The 20,744-nt window shown below is 40.6% G+C and overlaps 1 protein-coding gene across 1 annotated transcript in view; it reads right to left on the bottom strand.

Moving 5' to 3' along the window:
* Positions 1-20,744, bottom strand: part of abtb2b (ankyrin repeat and BTB (POZ) domain containing 2b) — a 39,516-nt gene that overhangs the window by 7,596 nt on the left and 11,176 nt on the right. The window contains exons 2-3 of the mRNA XM_039615427.1: positions 6,655-6,804; positions 3,778-3,988 (exon numbers count right to left, since the gene is read on the bottom strand). Of these exons, the coding sequence (XP_039471361.1) occupies positions 3,778-3,988; positions 6,655-6,804 (361 nt within the window). The remainder of the gene's footprint in view (positions 1-3,777; positions 3,989-6,654; positions 6,805-20,744) is intronic.

The following is a 20,744-nucleotide window of genomic DNA, read 5'->3' as shown; positions in this document are numbered from 1 at the left end:
GTGGAGCTTTTAAAACATGAACCTGATATAAAATAAACTGAACAAACAGCTCCATCCCAACTTAATAATAAAGCTTTTCTTAGCTGGACTGTATGAAATTAGTGGTTAATAACGAAGCCATGCTTGTTTGATAATTAACACTGTTCTGCAGTGTTAGAGTCTAATCTTTAATAACTTTTTTATTTGCTGACATTTGAGGCCTTAACTGAATTTTGGGTATCTGCAGCTCCTCTGCTGTCAGCTCTTCATGTCTTTTTCTTGAGCTATTCTCTCAAATGTTGCCTCAGTACTTTATCAGTAGCTAGTCAGTCAGAGGGAGGAGCTCCTGCTGTCACCCAGGCGTGACGGTTAACAAGCAGACAAGGGGATCAAGGGGAGGAGGGATGATTAAGTGTGGCTGGTAGGTGCATATAATGAAGGTTTTAAGTGTTTGGGAGATAGCAGGTGGGTTATGTCGAAATGAAGACGGGGGTTGGGCGGTAGTCTGTGGGTAATGCACAGGGTGCAGAGTGATAAGAATGTCACGTTTCTGAGGATGGGCTCAATGGGCTTGGGAATCAATGTTTATTTCTCCCTTAATGGCCTCAACTCAACACAAATTGGGCTGTGTGAGTGTGTCTGTTCATTTGTGTGTGGCTTTGTGCACGTGTCTTCCTGAATGTCATAGGTATCCACCCTACTACTTGACTGCACGCCTGCAATCACACACTAACTAGAGCTAACTTTGCTACAGTTATTATCCATATTTAACTTTTAGCACACCAATGATTTTTCCCCTCTGTCCTTCCTTTTGTCAATCAGCCAACAATAAAGGTAGAGTTTTTCTATTAATAATGGACAATAGTGTTTGACAAGATATTTAGCTGCATTTGTATACCAATTAGTCAGACATATACTGCTGACAGATGCACACTTATAATGTCCCATCATATCTCTCCTATAGGACCAAGCTCCTTTGTTTCCAGAACCGCTTCCCCCATACGCCTCCCTTTTGACCCCCATGTATGTCCGGGTTATGCCCCTCAGCCTGAAACGCAAACTTCAGCTTCATCAGAGTCTCTGCAACATCAAAAGCCACAGAGCCTGTTAAGACCGAAACCAGATAGTGCCTCTGGCTAGCTTGCTGACCTCTCATACTAAGGCTTCATACAGAGAACAGCAGGAAATAGAAGCACCGACATACACACACAAACTCTCCCACACATGAACATGTAAACGTTAGCTTTGATTCATGGTGCGTTGCTTAGTACCATCTGGTAGGTCATAAAAAGACAGTGAGCTCAAATCATGGTCAGGTGTGTTCGAACGCTGACCTGTCCAAAATCAAAAGCAAAGGCTTTTCTACCTAGGAGGCAAAAATCACACACGCTACACTGGCCCCATGTGTCTTATATAACCTATAACCTGAAAGGAACTTCAATCAGCTTTTAAAGCGGACCTCATCACAATTTGCCAAAGGGTCAAGGTTAACCATTGATCTTGTTTCAGATTGCAATCGCTCAGATATGAATGGAGACATAACCATATCTGATGTAAATGCAGTTAGAAGTAATCCCCATTATCAAAAACATCTCTTTTCTTTTAGGAAGCAGAGGAGTAGGGGGTCTGTTTAGAAGAACGTTGCAAGTGCTTCTTTTTAGTGAAGTTGCAATAATAACAAAAAACAAAAAAAGTTTATTGTTTTTGATCAACTTTTTTCCTCTATATTAAATAGTGGAGTGTGAAAATAAGACAATAATATCTGCCCTCCCACGCTTTAAGCGCCCTCTTACTCCAAAACAAGATTATTACTCACAACTAAGCACCAGCTTTAAAAGGATCAAAACAAAGAGGGTTTCTCTTGTACTCTCAAGGATTCGGCAATAAGGCTCTCACCAGGCTCCCTCTAATGTCTGACGATGTGGCCCACACAGATCTGGTGGTTTTGGGTTTCCACCAAAGGTTTTACAAAGCTCTTAATAGAGGCTGAGCCAGATAGAGGGAGAGGCCCACTGGAGGAGAGAAGCCTGTATCATTACCAGGCACTTGTATTGTAATCACTACCAGGTTTTCACACCACCTGAGTGTGTTCTCTAACATTCACAGACACGCAGTCACAAGTCACAGTCACAAAGAGATGCACAGGAATATGAACATGCAGAAAGGCAAACCTGTGTGCAGCAGCTGTCGAGAAAGAAAAAAAAAAAGCATAAAGTATGACGGGATGCCAAACTGTTTTATCCTGGACACATAAACTAGGCTGATATACATCCAGCATTAAAAACATTGAGGATTTATAACAACAGCCAGGTGAAAGAAAAGGGTGTATATATGCTGTTGTGTTCACTTTGAAGCTGACGGGGACTGCACCTTTGTCTCACATGCACTTTGTCTGCTTTTTATTAAATGCACAGGGGGCAGCTGGGTTTATTTCCATACAAACGTGTAATAAAGGGAAGAAAAGGTGGATATTTTTGGTGATTTCACTGTGAAAACATTCATGTAACTATGATCACCTGATGCTATGCCTTCATCATAATCCTAACATGTGATTTTCATTATCAGCATTAAGGGCAAAAACTCCTCAACAACACTGACTGATTTACTGCTGCAAACTGAACACTCACACCTTAGTGGGAGCGCCAGCACGTTTATATATGCTTATGTTACCTTTACCGTATAAATCAGTATAAAAATGTAATTAAGCCGTGAACACCTATTGCTGCCAGTTTTTACATTTCTGGCACAAAAGCATAATCGAAGATTTCTTTCTGAGAGCAGACCTCATGTGTGTTGGCAGGCACAACTACTTGTCATCTTACCTTAACCAAAGGCACATAATCCATCACATTTATCTGAAGTGCTGAATATCACAGTATCAGAACTGCAAACCACTGTGAACAACAGTGATGTAATGCAATGTTTTCGAACGTTTTATCGCATTTTTTGAGAATAGAGACGTGACTCGGTTGAGTGTTACTCAACAGTTACTTCTGTAGAAAGCAAGAAACGCTGTAATTTCCCAGAGACACCTCCAAAGATATGGAAGGGGGGAAAAGGGAGTTCAAATTAAAAGGTTTGTAGATAAAGCCACAACTTTTAAATAAAAAATGACTGGAATGTGCTGCACTGTGTCCAGACTGAACAAACATTTTCATTGCAAGAAACAACAGGAAATAAAGGGAACACAAAAATTGCCAGACTTTCTCAATGCAACTAAGGAAGATTGAGCAGACCCTAACAAAATCACAGACCATTTCCACCTCTTAAAATTCTTTTATTCACCAGTCTTCAGCCTAATTTACACTCTAAAGGTGCAAGTCACCCTTCTATCGCACTACTGCTGACACCTAGAAGCTTTTGCTTGCTTGTAATTCAACAACAGAACGTTAACACTTAAATGAACAAAGGCTAATGGGATTAGGAAAAGGATGAAAGTGAAGTGTTGCCTGCAAAAAGCTTTTCACTTCATTGAGAACCCATTTGTTCATTTTTGAAGTTAAAGGTTTCAATTTGGGTTTGTTTATTTGCAGTGGCTACACTTCTGGCATTGACCGCATTTTGGTCAGTTTCATGAATCAAACCAAATCATTTGAAATTACAAATGTAGTTAGGGAGATAAGCATCAAATGTATGAAAGGGAAAATCAGGAGTACCACTTATTTTCTGTGAAGGGGGGTTCCAAAACAAAATAGAATAAGGTCAATGATTAAGATTAGATCTGTAATTTCACTGCCTATTTTGCACTCAGAGAGGGAGCATCTAAACTGCTTGTGTCCAGTCATGCATAATTCCCACCTCTCTTTGCTAAGTGCCATGCGTGGGGGATCCAGATTGGGATTCTCCATGGACTCCATTTGTGGGCAACGCAGGAAGTAGTAAAGGGTGTGGAGGGCGTCAGGCGACCAGGACACAGGCTGTTGAGGACGGGTGTGGCGGGCAGGGCTCAGCCCTGGACGTACTGAGCTCAGGCGCTGCATGTGGTGCATTGCACGGGACACCAAGTCACCTGGAACCACAGAAACATTGATAGTTAACAAGTCATATGTAATTTTAAAAAACTGAAGGTTAAAATTATTTTCCTGATTCTGCAGTGCAGTATGAAAAATCAGTTTATGGACATAAATGAGTGGCATATTAAAAACTGTTTACATTAAAAGCCCCATGGGCTCTCAGTCAAACTGGATTTCCCCTTTTCCTAAACCACTTACCTTACACTATCCTTTACTCCATCCATGTCTCTAGTGGTATTTGTCATTAGCAAAGCCAGACGACCAGTCTAAATAGCCATTCACCCATGATAAAGGCTCTACTGAACTGTTTATATAGTAGCAGAGTAGTTAGAAACCCTCTACATTGTTATGCGTCAGTCACATGATAAAAGCAATTTTAACATCAAGTCTTTTCAGAAAGTAGAATGCAGGAATTTTATTGCCAACATGGAAAGCTGTTTGGTGATTAAAGATAAGTATAATGGTGCTCATTGGATGATTCATCAGTTTATACTCTAGCAGTGAACTATGTGCAACTGGATAAAAGTACATTTTACTTACTGTATGTTCAGTGTGATATGCAAAAATTCTTTTAAAAAAAGAAAAAAGAGAGAGAGCAAGAGAGAGCCAGACAGACAGGAAAAGAGATGTTAAGATGTAAAGTGGACAGTCGTCACAGGGACAGGGAAATGGAGGAGGGGCAGGGAGAGGTGGTGTGAATGAGGGAGCCCAGGACGAACTTGGGATCGTGTAACACTCATTTAGCATAATTACCCCCGGGTAAAACAGATTATTGAGAGAAGGGTACAGCACATCAGCTAAGGGTGAAGAATTCAACAGTGTGAGTGTGTTTGTGTGTCAGCATTAAGAGGTTTGGGGTCCTTCTAGGGGATTAGGCTGGGTAACCCTCCCAAAACAGACCCCACTTAAAGCTGAAGGGCCCCCTTTGTGATAACCACCACCAGCAGTTGCTCCAGGAGGTCTCGTAGGAATTATTGGCCACGATGGAGAGCCTCTCCTTTCCAGAATATATTGTGCCTTGAAGCAAAACTGAGCTCCAGGGGTCAGATGCCTATGAATAACTTCACTCTTAGATTACAGATATATTGGAGTCTTTGTGAAAGCTGCATTTTCCCATAGTCAGTGTGTTTGTTATGCTACTTCCCCTACAATTTTGGCCATTTAGTTGAAATGCGCTGTAGCCTACTATCGGTTATCCACCATGTTTGTGTATGGTGTGTGTTTGTGTGTCTGGCCAAGTCCAGTTGAGTTATCAAGTAAAGCCGGGCAGCTTGGTACAGATGCTCCTGTGTCTGCCTGGTGTCTTGGGCTAGGATCAGAGTGCCAAACCCACCGTGTTTTTGCTGCGTGTATGTGAATTAGCGGGCACAAGCCTGTGTGTGTTTCTAGGTGTGAATTGGTCTGGATATCAGCCCTGCCCAGAACAGCACAAATTCACCCCACCAGAGAGATGTTGCACAAAGAGACTACTGAGAGAAAGACTGTGTCTTTGTTTGAGTGCATGTGTATACTTTCTTAATGCCTCACTAACTGCAGCGGTGTATGAACCATGGCCTTGTGCTTGAGGAACAAACAGCAAAGTGTTAGCTCATTTAGAGTAGGAAATGTATCCCTGCTCTGTCCAACTCTAATATCCACGTTTCCTCTGTGCATGCCCCAAAACTCTCAATCTTCACCTCTCTACCTCTCCATCATTTCCTCCTGACTCTCCACACCTCTAAACCCACTCGCTCCTTAAATTGAATCCTCTGCCTTACCAACTTCCATCTCTCAAACTAACTCTATTCCTGTTTTTATCTTACTTGTTATTCTTACCCCTCATTGCCGCCAACTCCCTCACAGCCTGCAGTTTGAACAGACCACACGTACTGTAGAGTACAGTAAAGCTGTGTGCCTGCATGACTCTGTGTTTACCATCCACCATGCGTATGAATGTCTAGAGCTGTCTATGTTTAAACAAAGAATCTGTCCAATCATTCAAGGTCTAATACCTAATGGACAAATAAGTACCAGGCTTTTCAGCGGCTTTATACTTTCTATTACTAAATCAATCCAAAGGAAAACATCAGAAGAAAAGAGGGATACAATTGCATTCAGACTGACAGCAGGCTGTAATAAAGTCAATACAGTCTGAGGCATGCTGACACAGTCCAAGTGTTGCATTGTGGACCAACTTCACTGAAAAAAAGACCGTGTACTGCTTTGCAAACAAATTACAGATGACAAATATACAATCTGAAGCACTGTGACTTTATTCTCCAGAGCTCCATGTGTAGATAAACTGATCCGCTGTTTATTTTTAGAAGAGCCGGCATTAGATGACTTGCAGATTCAGGCACACAATGAGACTCGGGACAGAAAGTGATAATTATATGTTATCTTTGCTTCCTACTTTGCTGTCTGAACTATTATTTTCTGTTAAATTAAAAAATAAAAGGTTCTGTATCTTTAAGAGAAGAGCAAGAAAAAAGCATTTGTGGTCAAGCACTAACATTTTTTTTAAGTCATGACATTTTATTATTTCTGGGAACTGGTACTTGTCTTTTCTGGCAAGGATACTGTGTAGCTTCACAGCTCAGATGAATTTAATCAATTAAAACATAAATGTGAAAAAATGCTTCTAACCAGGACCACACACACCATTTACAATATGCATACTCACTGAGTTCAGAGATGCTGCCTACACAGGTAGCCAGCAGTGACTGTTCCAGTGTCCTCAGCTCCAGCTGGGCATAAGCATCCTCTCTGCTGTCCACAGACGACTGTTGGTTCTCTGTGTAGGGACTGAAATGGGCTGGGAGGGACAAAACACCTACAGGCACAAAAGCAAAGAGAAAAAGGTATTTAGATATGATATGAACCATTTAAATCAACGTCCATAACTTCTGAAATATCCATCGGGACTGCTGCTGTACACTCAAAAAAATAAGTCATTGGATGAACGTAATTTTATCTTGCCACTTATATTCCATCTAAACAAATCATGTTATATTAATCCATCTTGGTTGTGTTGTGTCAACACGGTATATGTGTGTAGGTTTAACATAATATTAACAGTAACATTCAATTAATTTGACTTTTGTTCAACCAACATGTTTGTACCACGTTAGTCTAATTAGATTTATTTAAATTCATCTTATATTGTTTAAACACTTTGGCACATCAAAAGTCAGTCTTGTTACATGAACTAGTAAAATATTTGTTTGTTACACCAATGATAATCTTGTTGAATGGATAAAATGTAACTTATGTCTGTAGTACATGTTGTATTCATATTACATAATGTTCAACAAAAATAAGATTCAACGGATTTACAGCAACTTCCAATCCACCCATCTTCTTATCTTTATCTGGGCTGCAGAAGTGATAGGGTAACAGGGGCAAGGTACAGACTGGACAGGTCGCTATCATACAGAGACAAACAACCATTTGCACTTCAACACCTTTGGGTAATTTAGAATATCCAGCTACCCTTACAACTGGATGACTTTTAACTGTGGAGGAAACCAGAGTACGCAGAGAGAACCCACTGCAAACTTAGCCTCATTGTGGATTTGAACCCAGGATCTTCTTGCTCTGAGGCAACAGCACGAACCACCATGGCATTAATCTGTCAATACAGACTTAACAAAAGTAGGAAAGCTATGCTTGATGATGCTTTATGTTGTTGTCCTTGACAAGTTAAACCATACGAAATAGTAACAGCATACACGTGGTGTGGTTGTCTGCCTCTTGTAACCCCACTGATTTTCCTGTGGTTTGACATCTATTGTGATCTTGTGGATTTTGTGAGCTGACTCAAAAAGAGTGAAATTGGGACATGCACAAGATCCAAACTTGTAATTTGAACTAAATAATTCCATGTTTCTATGGTGAACGTAAAATCATGTAGCATCTGCATGAAATTTAATTTGTTCTTGTTGAGATGACATCATACAATCTAGTAAGAGTGGCTGGATCCAGGCAACCAACCACTCTTACTAGATTGTATGATGTCATCTCAACAAGAACAAATTACGTTGTTGAATTTCATGTAGATGCTACATGATTCAATTACATTCACCATAGAAACATGGAATTATTTAGTTCATATTACAAGTTTGGATCTTGTGCATGTAACAACCACCCAATTTCATTTTTTTGAGTGTAGAAATGTAGAAATCCCTACACGATTGGTATTTGCTCACTGCATTTGTCGTAATCCTTGTAACATGTAATCCACACGACCGAGGGCCACCATACACACAAGGGAATCTGAGCCTTGCTCTCAGCACATTCAGGAAAGTAAAGTAAACAGAGCACATAGTGACATGAGGCTAATACAAACAAAACCAATCCACACTGTATTAGACACAAGTTGAGTAAAACCAAAACAAAGTTATGAATTTTGTGTTATTCCAATTACTTACATTTTGCATTACTAATATGTGACTATTTTACAACATAGAACAGACATATATACTTGATCATCATCTGAGGCTTAAAAAAATAAAAGCTTGAAGTAAGAATAAGGGTTGCAAAGTTTGTAGATGCATGATGTTGAGGCTGGTTTGACTGGTGTATGAAGGAACAGTAAGTGAGACAGAGGTATACTGGTAGATAAGGATAAAAAATTATGGTAGCATGGACAGCAACCTTCATTATAACCCATACAGCGGACGTGCTTAGCAGCAGTTGTTAAATACATCCTTTATACTTGTAGATTTTATCATACAAAAAGAGGAAGTGAAAAAAACACAACTAATCAGGAAACATCTTAATTGAAATACATAAGCAAACATGACATGGTTGTTTCCAGCACATTAAAATAATACAATTTCATGAGTTGTGAGACAATATTCCTAATTGTACTAAATTATAAGACACCGCTACTGATGAAACTATGGCCAATCATGGACAAATTTGGGATTTCCTCTTTGAATAAACACTCAGCAGACCCAGTTAGTCCAACCCAACCATCTCCGACAGTTTGGATATGTAATGTTACGGGGGAAAAAAGAGCCTGATTGTCAGATGAACGGGCAAGGAGATACAATCATTTCTTGCATAACAAAATAATGTCCTGTTCTTTCGCTGCTCTAATTGCTGTGTTCCAACTAAAATGGATAACAGTAGCGACCAGTCAAAGTAAGAACACAGAGTGGCCTTTTCTGTCTTTCAGAAAAGATCTCCTGGGTATAGCTCCCAGCTTCATTAGTTTTGCCTGGTTTGTTTGAAGTTTTTTTTGGTTGAAAGCCGAGGTAGCTACTGTGCATCTAATTGATCTGAATACAGTTAGCTGCCCAAAAGTTAACCTTTATTTTGGCTTCTGAATCTGAAGCAAGCTTTCTGCCAAGCCAGAGGAAATAAGTGGGGGATGGCCAAGGATGAAAAAGAGAAATGGAAAAGAGGAAAGATGATCAGAGCAGGTTTGTGATTTATTTACGAAGCCAGAGGAAAAAAGCTGCATCATCTTAAACTCTCCCTTCTCTCCCAAAAGGGAACATGGGCTACCGTCCCTAAAATGACATTCCCATGTGCTTCCGGCAAGTGCTGTGTTCTCACTGGAATCAGAGGGGGGATGTTGAAAGGACAAAATGCTGAAGCATGTTGAAAAAAAAATCCCATCATCTTACACTGCAGCCTCTTCCTTTTAGTGATACATGCCAACAAGAGACAACGGTACTTTGACTGCTGACAGAATCAAGGAAGGCAAAGGAGGAATGTTGAAAGAATACCAAGGAAAACCACACATACATTTTTGGATATATACTTTTGTTTTAAAGCCTTCAGATACACCAAAATGCATGGGTATAATTTATGAACTGATAGGAGTTCTTCAGTACATTTCATATTTTTGAAATGATGTAACCACATGTGAAAAATATGGCAGGCTTCATACTTACATTTGTGTTTCTGGTCTTTCATATAAGTACAGACAAGAGGCAACAGAGGCCTTTGAAAGTGACCCCCCCCCAAAAAAAAACAAACAAACCCAATTTCGGAGGTAAACTATTGGAAGAATCGGATAGGGGCATTGTCTCAAGATGTCCTTTCTCTCATATAGCACCTAGCTGAAGATAATCCACTTCAAAGGGCTTCCCACTACAGGAAACACTTTGTTTGGTTTAAGTGAGGGTTCTGCCTGGATGGATCGTGCAAGAGAAACAAGAAACACTGCTCTCTGTGTTTTCACTGGACAATTACTTGTGTCTCACATATCAACACAATTAAAGATTACAGGGAGTCTTAAGGTTATAAGGTGTTCAATGTCTGATCTGACTGCATCTGACATTTGCTTTTCCATCTAATAATGTCTAGAAAAGTTGAAGGGCTGCAATGAATGTGTGAAAACTACGTAGGTGTCAGCGCCAATGGGTTGAGTTCATGAAAGACTAAATAACTTTGACATGTGATTATTACTGATTCTAAATATGCTGGCTCATTGATAGAAATCTGTGCCAGAGTCACAGTGTGTTTCAGTAAGTACTGTGCTGCAGTGAGTCTCTGCCCAAACAGGTTAGCAGGATTTGTTCTTATTATACTGCATGATTTATGACTGAGACGAGTCCCCCGCCCAGACAATAGTAGCCATCTCAGTGCAATTTGCAATCAGGGGGACCTGACAGCTTGAATATCTAAAGGTGTTAGCATTGGATTACTCAACACAGGGTACATGATACACTGACTTCTGCCAAAGGGGAAATCTAGTCTCTTTCTCGTACTTTCTCTGCACCATCTGACTTGTATTATATGTGCTGACTCCCCATTCCAACACAATAGAAACGGCTGGCTGTGGCAGACTACTACTGCTACATGCCACACAAACAAATTATACACAAGCTTCAACTCATTCCTAATCACTGACGAGCACAAACACACCAATACACTGTCATCTGTCCAGATAAAAGAAGTGCAAGTGTGCATTATGTGCAACTTCAGCTATGATTTTATACAGAAAGACCTCATGGGAATTTGGGGGGGTTTCTACAGTATTCTACAAAGGCCTTTGGCAATCTTTCCACAGAAAGTTGAGGGAAGTTTGTTAAAACACATGCTGCATACATGTGAGACAGGAGTCTGATGATTTCAGTTTCTCTTCCTCTGTAGATGGAATACACCTCAGGTGTTTTACTGTGTGTACACAGTCATGCTTTGTGGACACTATAGCCACAGTGGCCTCAACGTCAGAGTAGTATGCTGTTTGTCATGTGCAATCAGAAGAACTCATTCAAATATAGCTTAGTTCAAGCTGTAAGAGCAATTTTGAAAGATCTGTCTTGTTACTGTGGGTGAGTAAAAATATGAATATGAAGGTGCAAGACTTGTCTTTAGAAATGAGCAGTGCTATAAAAGTTAACAGTTATTTTGACTCCCTGTAGTTGGATTTACTGACAAAAAAGTCAAATTGATGTTATTTCTTTCCTCAAAATCTTAACTTTAAAAGAGAAACCCATTACTAACATTGACCTGGTTTCAGTTGTGAAATGTACCAGCCTCAAACTGAAAAACTGAAGCTCTTTAAACACGATGCTTGTTGACCTTTCAAGAATATTAAGCCTATATTAGCATGTTGCAAGAAGATCTGAAGCAGAATCTTTAAAAATGTTAACACAGCTTCAATTTATTCTGTAATATTTCAAAGCTGTGGCAAATGGTTAAAACCACTTAGTGTTTCTCACAGTCCCACCCCGTTGCTTGCCTCACCCTGAACCCGAGCCTGCGTCATTTGGGCCTGATGTAGGTCTGAAAGCCAACCAGGGCCTGTCTCCACCACCACTAAATAATATGAGTACCAGCAGCTCCAGTACTATGTGAATTATTTTTCTCTGGGAGAAGCAGAGGATAAGATGACAGGATGAGGGCAGGGAGGAGAGGGACTTAGATTGCAGAGCTTTATAGGAAGACAAATGAGTCATGTAGAAAAAAAAAAAGAAGAATATAACTGAAGAGGGACTGGGGGGAAAGGCAGGAATATCTGAGACTATGAAGAGAGTGAGGCACGGGAAGAGAAGTGACACAAGGGATTCATTCTTTTGTGGCCATTATGGTTCCATTTCTGAGGCTGACCTTGCAAATGTCATGTGGGGAATCTCGGCTACAAATCAAAGCTGAAACTTACCACAAAGCCTATGGCAGTTCCCAGCCCATCTCAACCATCTCTCAGGAGCCTTACTGCTGCTCCTAGCTCAGCCAAGCTATCACTCACGACTATGTTTGACATGCTGTCGAAAGAAGGTCAGAACAATCCAACAACTAATTTTTTGGTGTGCAGAAAGTTTTTTGAATGTAGTCCAGGGAGCCTGTCACTCTCACTTATGTGTCTTTATAAGTGGTGTTACATAGTCAGGCCATCAGTTTCAAAATTGAAAATCCAAAGTATGAACTGCAATCTGCAAGGACAATATGCCAAAAACTCTGATGGAAGAGCTGATGAAAGTTAATGCATCCTTGCCTTCCCCCTTGTGCCTTGACCCTCACTCTGTTACTCTTGTGTTATCTTGCAACAGTTTGTTCTACTTGAATAACTTGTTTTCAGCAGAAATGCTTTGTAGCAATATTAATAGGTTGGATATCTAGACTCTGGAGGACATTACTGCTTCTCATATCACCGTCCTTGGGTTTTACATTTGATAACACAAAGGACACAAAACAACAGCTCCAAGTTCTCAGACTGTGGCAACTTACCTATTCAGAGCATAGGCATAATGCGTAATGTTAAGCGTGCCAGGCTTTCACAAGACTGCATTTTAAACTCTCAGAAAATAACTGTCATACATAACAAGGCAAGAACATCTGTGTGATTTTTTGATTTTTACTTTTTGGTTTAACTTCTTGTTCCCACTGGCAAAAAATACATTCTTTGACCATAACTGGTCTGTGTGTGCTAATCTGTTTTGTCTACCGTAAAGAGAGCGTGTGAAAGACACAACGCATTGTTGTATATTCTCACTGAGCTGATAGAAAACTTGAGACTTCTCACACACAGCATGCGCACACACACACACACGTAAACACCTGCCTCTCCTCCTTTAACAGCCTCTTCATTCATTACAGTGGATGGATCAGAGAGTCGAGGAAAGGGGGCTTCAAAGACACTTCCCCTGGCAAAGAAGGAGCTCTGACTCTGGTTTAGGAGGCTATAGACTTGTCCCTTTGTGGAGACTGGAATGTGGACAGTCACACAATAGTACAGTGTTTGAAAGAGCTGTCTTTGGGCGTATATCACTCCCACCGTCTCTTGCCATTGACACCACAAACGACACTCGTGCTTCATTCCTCTCCAGTGGAATCCATATGCCAGATGTGATCCTTCACTCATAGACCTGACCTCTTGTTTTCCACATGTAAAGCCTCCAAAACACCTGTTTTTCACACATCCAACGTCACCCGCACAGCCCCATTCTTTTATTTCTAGGCATTCCGTCTTCAACACGGCATTGACCGTGATTTGAGAGAGAGAATAACTGTAAAACTGATGACACAATATTATTACTGTACATGTGTATATCTCTGTTGAATCACCATGATTAGTTGTGGTCAGCTACACTGACTACAGTACACAGTGTTAAAAATATACATGGATTTTCTAGCCCTGGCAAACCCTCCTAATGATCTTATCTAAACAGATTTTTTGTTTGTCGGACAAAGAACCATTCAGAAAGTTGAAGTAGGTATTAATATTTGGGCTTAAAATAATCTAGCATTTGACAAGTTAGCATACAAGTTCGTACTACCTATGTGGAACATGGACAGAGAAGCATTCATAAGTCGAAGCTGCTGACAGTTAAAATCTCAGTATTGACTAAAGTGACCGTACACTGGAGTATTTGTGTTCAAATCATCATGGTTCTGAATTAAAAGGCAACAGAAGCTAAGCCTCTCTTTCATACACAGTCATGTACACACCCAGTCACACACCTTTCAAAGCCTGATAAATCACAGACCTCGATAGACAAGTGAAGTGAGGTCTGGCCAACATCCCTCTGACACCTTTGGCAACCCCTGGTTTTAGGGGGGGCACAGGTCAGAGGTGGTCTTCAGCTGGGGCTAAAAAGGGAAGTAACCTTATCAGCTGTGTAAATGTAGCGTCCCGAAGTCACTGACTGAGAACAATTACATGATTAATAACAGAACACACTAAGATACTAAGTTACGTGAGAAACTATTTTCTTTACTAGAAAGATATGTAGGGTGATAAATACATTTCATGCGCTACTCCTGTCCTCCAACTGCTGCCTTAGAACTGGCTAAAAAGTAAGTGAGTAAAACTACGATAGAAATATTTAAAACAAAAATTTAAAAGTGTGACATGTAATTGCAATGCCTGTGCGGAAAGTCTAATTTCTGCATTGTTCCACTGTCAGAAGTCAAGCCAAAAACCCAGAATGGAAAGCCACAAAGATTAGATCTGAACCTCCATGTAGGGACTACTAATGTGAACAGAATGTCTGAACTTAAGGTTTTAGGTCTTACTATTTGAACATCAACAGATATTTTATTTTAAGTGTTACTTCAACCATGAACTGTTCTGCTTATTTGTGAACTCCAACAAGATGGATAAAAGATCTAACATCTAGACATGCTCAAAGCCATGCTGACAAGCCAAATGAAGTGGTTCCATCAGTGCAACAATATGACCACTGAGCTGTAAATATGCTCTGCAGTAGCGTACCTACAACCACCCCCAACACACTTTCACTCATATTAGGAGTGGTAGGATTCAGGAAGGCTGGCTTCGGTTTCCCACAGACTTGAAAATATCACATTAAGCTCCACACAACCAGCCCTAATCCTAAACATGACTTCAGCTTTCTCCCCTTATCCTCTGCCTTCCTCTGCTCTCTCTCTTACCCTCTCTAATCATATTTTATATTTTACACTCCAGGCTGACTGTGGTGCCTGGGGTGAGCTCGTTTCATTCAGAAATCCCCTTTTCCATATGTGATACCGCTTCATATAGTGTGCAGGAAAGGGACACTATAGTTCTATTATTGGATGACTTGTTTTATAGGGTTCGCTGACTTGTTGTACAGTATTCAGGCTGTAACTATACAGCATAGGGAGCTGGTCTTGTTTCTCTAATGACACAGTATGATTGTCATTACGCACACATGTAAACATAACCTCAAATCCACCCTCTTGTAATCAGTCCCCATGAGGTGAAGCCCTTAAACCAATAAATAAATAAATAAATAAAACACAGGAAAAAGAGAGTGCAAGTATAATAGCAGCAGTGTAACTGTGCTGAGGTTTATAGATATGTTCTCACTATTGTCCTTTTTAAAGATCAACAGATCCATCCGCTGAGTGTTATCTTATGGTCTTAATAAGAGTGGACATTATTGCCTGGAACAGATCAAGGGCTGGCCTTTTAAAAAGAGAAACAGTTAACCTCCTTATGGGCTGTAGGCTGGGCAAACACGTACAAATTGTGTATGTGTATGCATGTGAGTGTGTATTTGCACTAATTGCTCCCTTTCTGTCTCTGTGATCAGCTCATTTTCTCTCAGCTGGAACTTGAGAGTAGGAACAAAGAGCCAGTCAGGTTGGATGGCAGACAACATGTTCATTGAGCAACGGTCTGAACCTGAACTCGACACTGACTCAACTCTCAGTAGCACATGCTAACAACAAAGAAACAATATTACAACCAAAATCACAATCCTCAAGAGTCCGGTTTATAGGAGAAAAGGAGAAATACTGTCCAGCTGGCTGTGTGGACAAGTGAGCCAGATGCCTAAAAACCTTCGTGTGTGTGTGTGTGTGTGTGTGTGTGTGTGTGTGTGTGTGTGTGTGTGTGTGTGTGTGTGTGTGTGTGTGTGTGTGTGTGTGTGTGTGTGTGTGTGTGTGTGTACAGTGATGGATGCTTAAAGCCAGAACTTTGAAGGTTAAACGTGATTTTTAGCTGGCAGGACCAATTCACAGCTTCAATGATTCATGGTAACGTGCATGAATCCACTACCTTAGTTTGAATTTGAGTCACATAAACTCAGTACTTCTGCCACCATTAAATTATCACACTACCCCCCAAAATAAACATGAAGATGATGACAGAAATAACCCTCAGCAGCATGAGGCGGTTCGATGCACATGGAACTGTTTAATTATCACTTCAATCCCTCTCTGTCTAACGCCTTTAAAAAACATTTTGTGACTCACCATTCATTAGACTGAGCTTCTAATTTTTCTCTGCTCCCTAATTTATTTTTTCTTTAAACACACTAAATTTAGCATTCACAAATTAGTCTGGGCAATAATTAACACAATTTTAAGAGTGACGTCCACAGACAGTCACAGGTAGTCACACTTTCAAAAGCTTGAGGAGATAAATTCACAACACCATATCCCTCTGAACGTCTGTGTTCAGATATAAACTTTTTTCTACTGCAGCATGGTTCTCATAATCCAAGTAGTGGTTTTGATAGTTAGGCTTTGGAGTCTGATGTTTTTAAAGAATTGGATCCAAATTCCCCCTTGTAAATCTAAAGCAGCTTTCTGCTGATTAACATTCCGGGTTTGCCTAGGCAGAGAGCAAAATCATGATGCAGTGAGTCAAACTGGGGGCTGGAAACAAGGCTGGTGGGGTGGTGGGTAGATTACGATAAGTACTGTAGGTCCTCTCACTCTTTCAATCACTGCTTTGCTTCCTTATCTTTGTCACTTCTAAGCTAAATCTGTTTCCCCCTCACTGAAACAAACTGATACAGAGGGCAGCAATCATTCAGATCCTGTTTTAAGCTGCCAAGCAATACAACTTCCAAAAATACTGAACAGTGAACAAAAATTCAAGATGCTAAATAAGTGAAACAGTCTGAAGTTGTAGAAGTAGCCTTTTGTCATTCAGCATGATCAAGAAGAGCTCCACGTTTTCATACTGCTCGTATATTCTAGTTGTATACAACTGCATCATAACATATTCTGTGATTACAATAACATGTAATGTATATGTAATGTCTAGCACCCAAACAAAGTAACTCGAGCAAAGACACTTTCAGTTTAAGTGATTAAAAACTGCAGAGTAAGCGCAATGAATGTGGAAGGCTATGATGTCTCTTAAAGACAAAGGATTTGTAGAGCAGTGCTGCATTAACCCTCTTACTACTACACATTCCAATTAAACCTGCATTAAGAAAGGACAACCCACACACATCCCATTATAGCCTGCCATGGGTGAGATAAATAAAGAGGATGAATGTACATCATTTCATGGACATTACAACTCATCAGCATTTCTCAGCAGCAGTGAGTGAACAAAGCTGAGCTTTGCTCAAAAGGCCAGCGGATTCTTTGTGTGGTGTAATTAGCAGGGATGGTCCATTTACATCTGTCTGCCTTTACAGGCCACTGATGACAACAACTGTCCTCAGTACAAAAGACAGAAGATAGTTCGATACTGGGAGGGGATGCACAATTGTAACGTTGTACTGTGAAAGCGGACAGAGCACCTCATGCAATTAGTCAGGAAATCAATGTCAGTGATGGAACATCTGTAATATTGCAAATAAATCAATGGACCACCCTAACCTCAGGCACAAATGATGACATTGTGATAAATGTGCTTGCTCCAGTCTGGCCACACACATATAAACACAGAACAAACTAATGGTATGCACCAATCACTGACATGTCATAAAGAGCACAAATGATGGGGTCATGTGTCAGTCTCTCAGATGACAGCAATAAGCGGATCGGAGCACTAAATATCCTCCGTCTGTGCGACCTGGGTGCGTTAGGGACCGGCAGGGTGTGTCAAGATGTCGACCTCTTTAGCAAGAGGCAGTAAAAAACCTTTAACCGGACCAGTCACTTTATTCAATATGCTCTATGACCCATCTGACACCCACTGAGGTTTACAGCTCACCTATGACCCCAGCACACCCCTTATACACCCCTTCACACACACACACGGAACATAGAGAGAGTGTCCGCACCTCCAAACAAAGCCGACTAAAAGACCATTCCTGTATTCAGTTATGTAATCTCTTGACCCCCAACTCTTCACATACATAAAACCACACTTGGACACACAAAGACACATATCCACCCTCTTTTGTGTTTGTGAGGTAGCAAGTGTCCACGTGGTGGTCAGCAATACAGGAGACACGTAAAAGCTAAACAAAGCGTCATTGTGTCTTTACTCTACTTACAAACATGCTGACGGCATATTGGTGGTGGCCATGGAGTTCTTGTGTTATCTACTCTGTTTTCCTTAAACATGCTGAAAATGAGAAACTGAGAAAAGAACTTACTAACTTTGTGGTAATCTGCATATATGTGAAACCACAATGCCCTTCTGTACTAAAACTGAAAATACAGATACAGTGTTCACTCCAGCGTTTCTCCGCTTCCTGTAGAAATGATGACTGTGCTTCTATGGCATTTCTGAACTTGAGTTCCCATTTTGTGTCATGAGTGTGAGAAAAAAAGAAGAATGAATAGAAAGAAATAGAAATAACGACCAAAGAAAGAAAATTAAAGTACCAAGCTGTGGGACATATACCAGAAAGTGAATCTGGTCTTGGCCTCTCAGTTTATTTTTGTCCACCTCAAGATATAACAAGACATGAAAAAGCATAAATCTCTGTCTGGTGTACCCATTTATTTCAAAGTGTACTTTTGACTAACTGCAAGCCGGCCAAATATCACAAAAAGCAGTTAAAATATTAAAAGTGTTAATATTTCTGGTTAAATGAGAAAATGACTCCACTAAGAAATACAAATACTGCAGCAATTATGTTAAGTCATCATTATTTTGTAGTACAGAGTAACCAAACAGTGATGTGTGTCCAACACAAATATTTCAGAAGTCTATGATGGGTTTGTGTTGCTTCTTCTCTATAGGGGGCACCTGCTCACACATTCCACAGCAGCAATCATGGGAGCTAGACAAATAAAGTTGTGGGAGGTGAGCATGTGTGTATACAGGGGTTATGTTTGTTAGTGTCTGCGTTCCCAGCTGTTGCTTCTGCAGGTGCTATAGACAGGCTTCACTCATTGTGTCTCCTTCAAATGTTGCTAAAAGTTCATTATAGCAACTTAACGTGAGTTTTACCCCTGAGGTATGTTTTATTGGGTCTTTCCGCTATTGTAGCTCTGTGAGTATGAATGTGTGTGTGACTGTGTGCAGTCAAGACGTAGGTCAAGATGAGTCTCTTCCATGGGTCTCAGTGGACCACCCACTGAAGCCCCATGCTCTAAGCAGCAGATGGGGGAAAAAGGCAAGCATCCCAGACAAGATATCACAAGGGACTGTTGCCTTTCTCAATCTCTGCTTCTTATAACTGTAAAACCAGAATACTTTAACAAATAGAGGATTGTAAGAAGTACAAACCATGCAATGGCTGAAGCCAATTTGCCTTTAAAGAGATTAATAGCCTCGGCAACTAGTGTGTGTGTGTGTGTGTGTGTGTGTGTGTGTGTGTGTGTGTGTGTGTGTGTGTGTGTGTGTGTGTGTGTGTGTGTGTGTGTACACATTTCTTCCTGAGCATAGCAGAAGACTCGGTCACTTTACTTCAGCTGACTTTCCCACACTGCTACCCAAAGCCACAATGGCTAAATAATAACTGACAGTCTGTTAGCCCTTCCTAACACAAACACGCAGAAACTCACACCCTGGCACACATGTGAATTTTATATTACCAACTGTATCCTTTGCAGAAATTAATATAACCTGGCAGGAAACAAATGATAAATCATTGTGACTGACACTGCTTGAAACATATTCGCAATCTTAACAAAATAAGAGGGTATAGCGAGTGGAGAAAAGTTTCCAAATTGCTGTACAGTAAACCCACTCAGACCTGTAATATGTGCTGAGTGTTGGGCTCAAACCACCATGGGTATTGTTAGTAAATCATGACTATTGAGAGGTGCTAGCCACATCCTGACCACACACAATAAAACACACACACACCCCTCTACCCTTCCCAGAGAGAAATGACTGCCCAACAGCCAGAGACGCTCTAAACGGGGTGGTGTGCGTGGGTGTGTGAGTCTTGTAGAGGAATGTTTATGTGTAACAAATTTGGGGAGAGGACTATTATCGCGTGCACACATACACAGATCCAATACAAATGAACAACCTGTTTTCATTCTCCTGTTCTATATGCTGCTATAGTCTGACTGTGTGTGATGATGACAGCTGAGCATATGCACGGGCCTTGCCATCTTTATTCACCATCCCCTGCAATTCTTTCTGGTCTGACAGGCTTTCACTGGGCAAAATCTCTATTTTCTGCCCCATAATTCAACAGTTTTTAAAACTCTCTCTAACTTTTAGTTCTTGCACTTCCTGTCCCATTCCAAGACAAACAATAATGCTTGCTTTGCCCACACGGGAAACCCCATAACCACATATGGCTAGACAGACAGAAGGAAAGGTTCATGGGATATTTCATTCAACTGCTTGCCAAGTGTTCAGAGTTGGGTCTTGGAATACCTAACCTCATAGGTTTAACACACACACACACACACGCACACACACACAGCGTTTCCTTACCCTTGAACAATTCCCAGGCTCCAATTTCAGCCCCCATGCAATCTCAGAAGGGCGTTCAGAAACAGCAGAGTGATAACAAGCAAAATTTTTAACTTCAACCACTTGAAAGAAACATGAAGAAAATAGAACGTAAGATAATAATGATGAGATCTAGTGTACAGAAGCAGTTCTACATAAAGACAGTGATATATATTTGCATATAAAAAAAGAAAGATTTTTCTGGTCCACTGCTGAAAGCCAGGGTTAACCTAGCAGTCATGATCTCTACAATA

Source organism: Oreochromis aureus, linkage group 7, assembly GCF_013358895.1.
Source record: "Oreochromis aureus strain Israel breed Guangdong linkage group 7, ZZ_aureus, whole genome shotgun sequence".
NCBI classification, from domain to species: Eukaryota; Metazoa; Chordata; class Actinopteri; order Cichliformes; family Cichlidae; genus Oreochromis; species Oreochromis aureus.
Note: the sequence above shows the minus strand (reverse complement) of the source record. Positions and strands in the feature narration are given on the sequence as shown.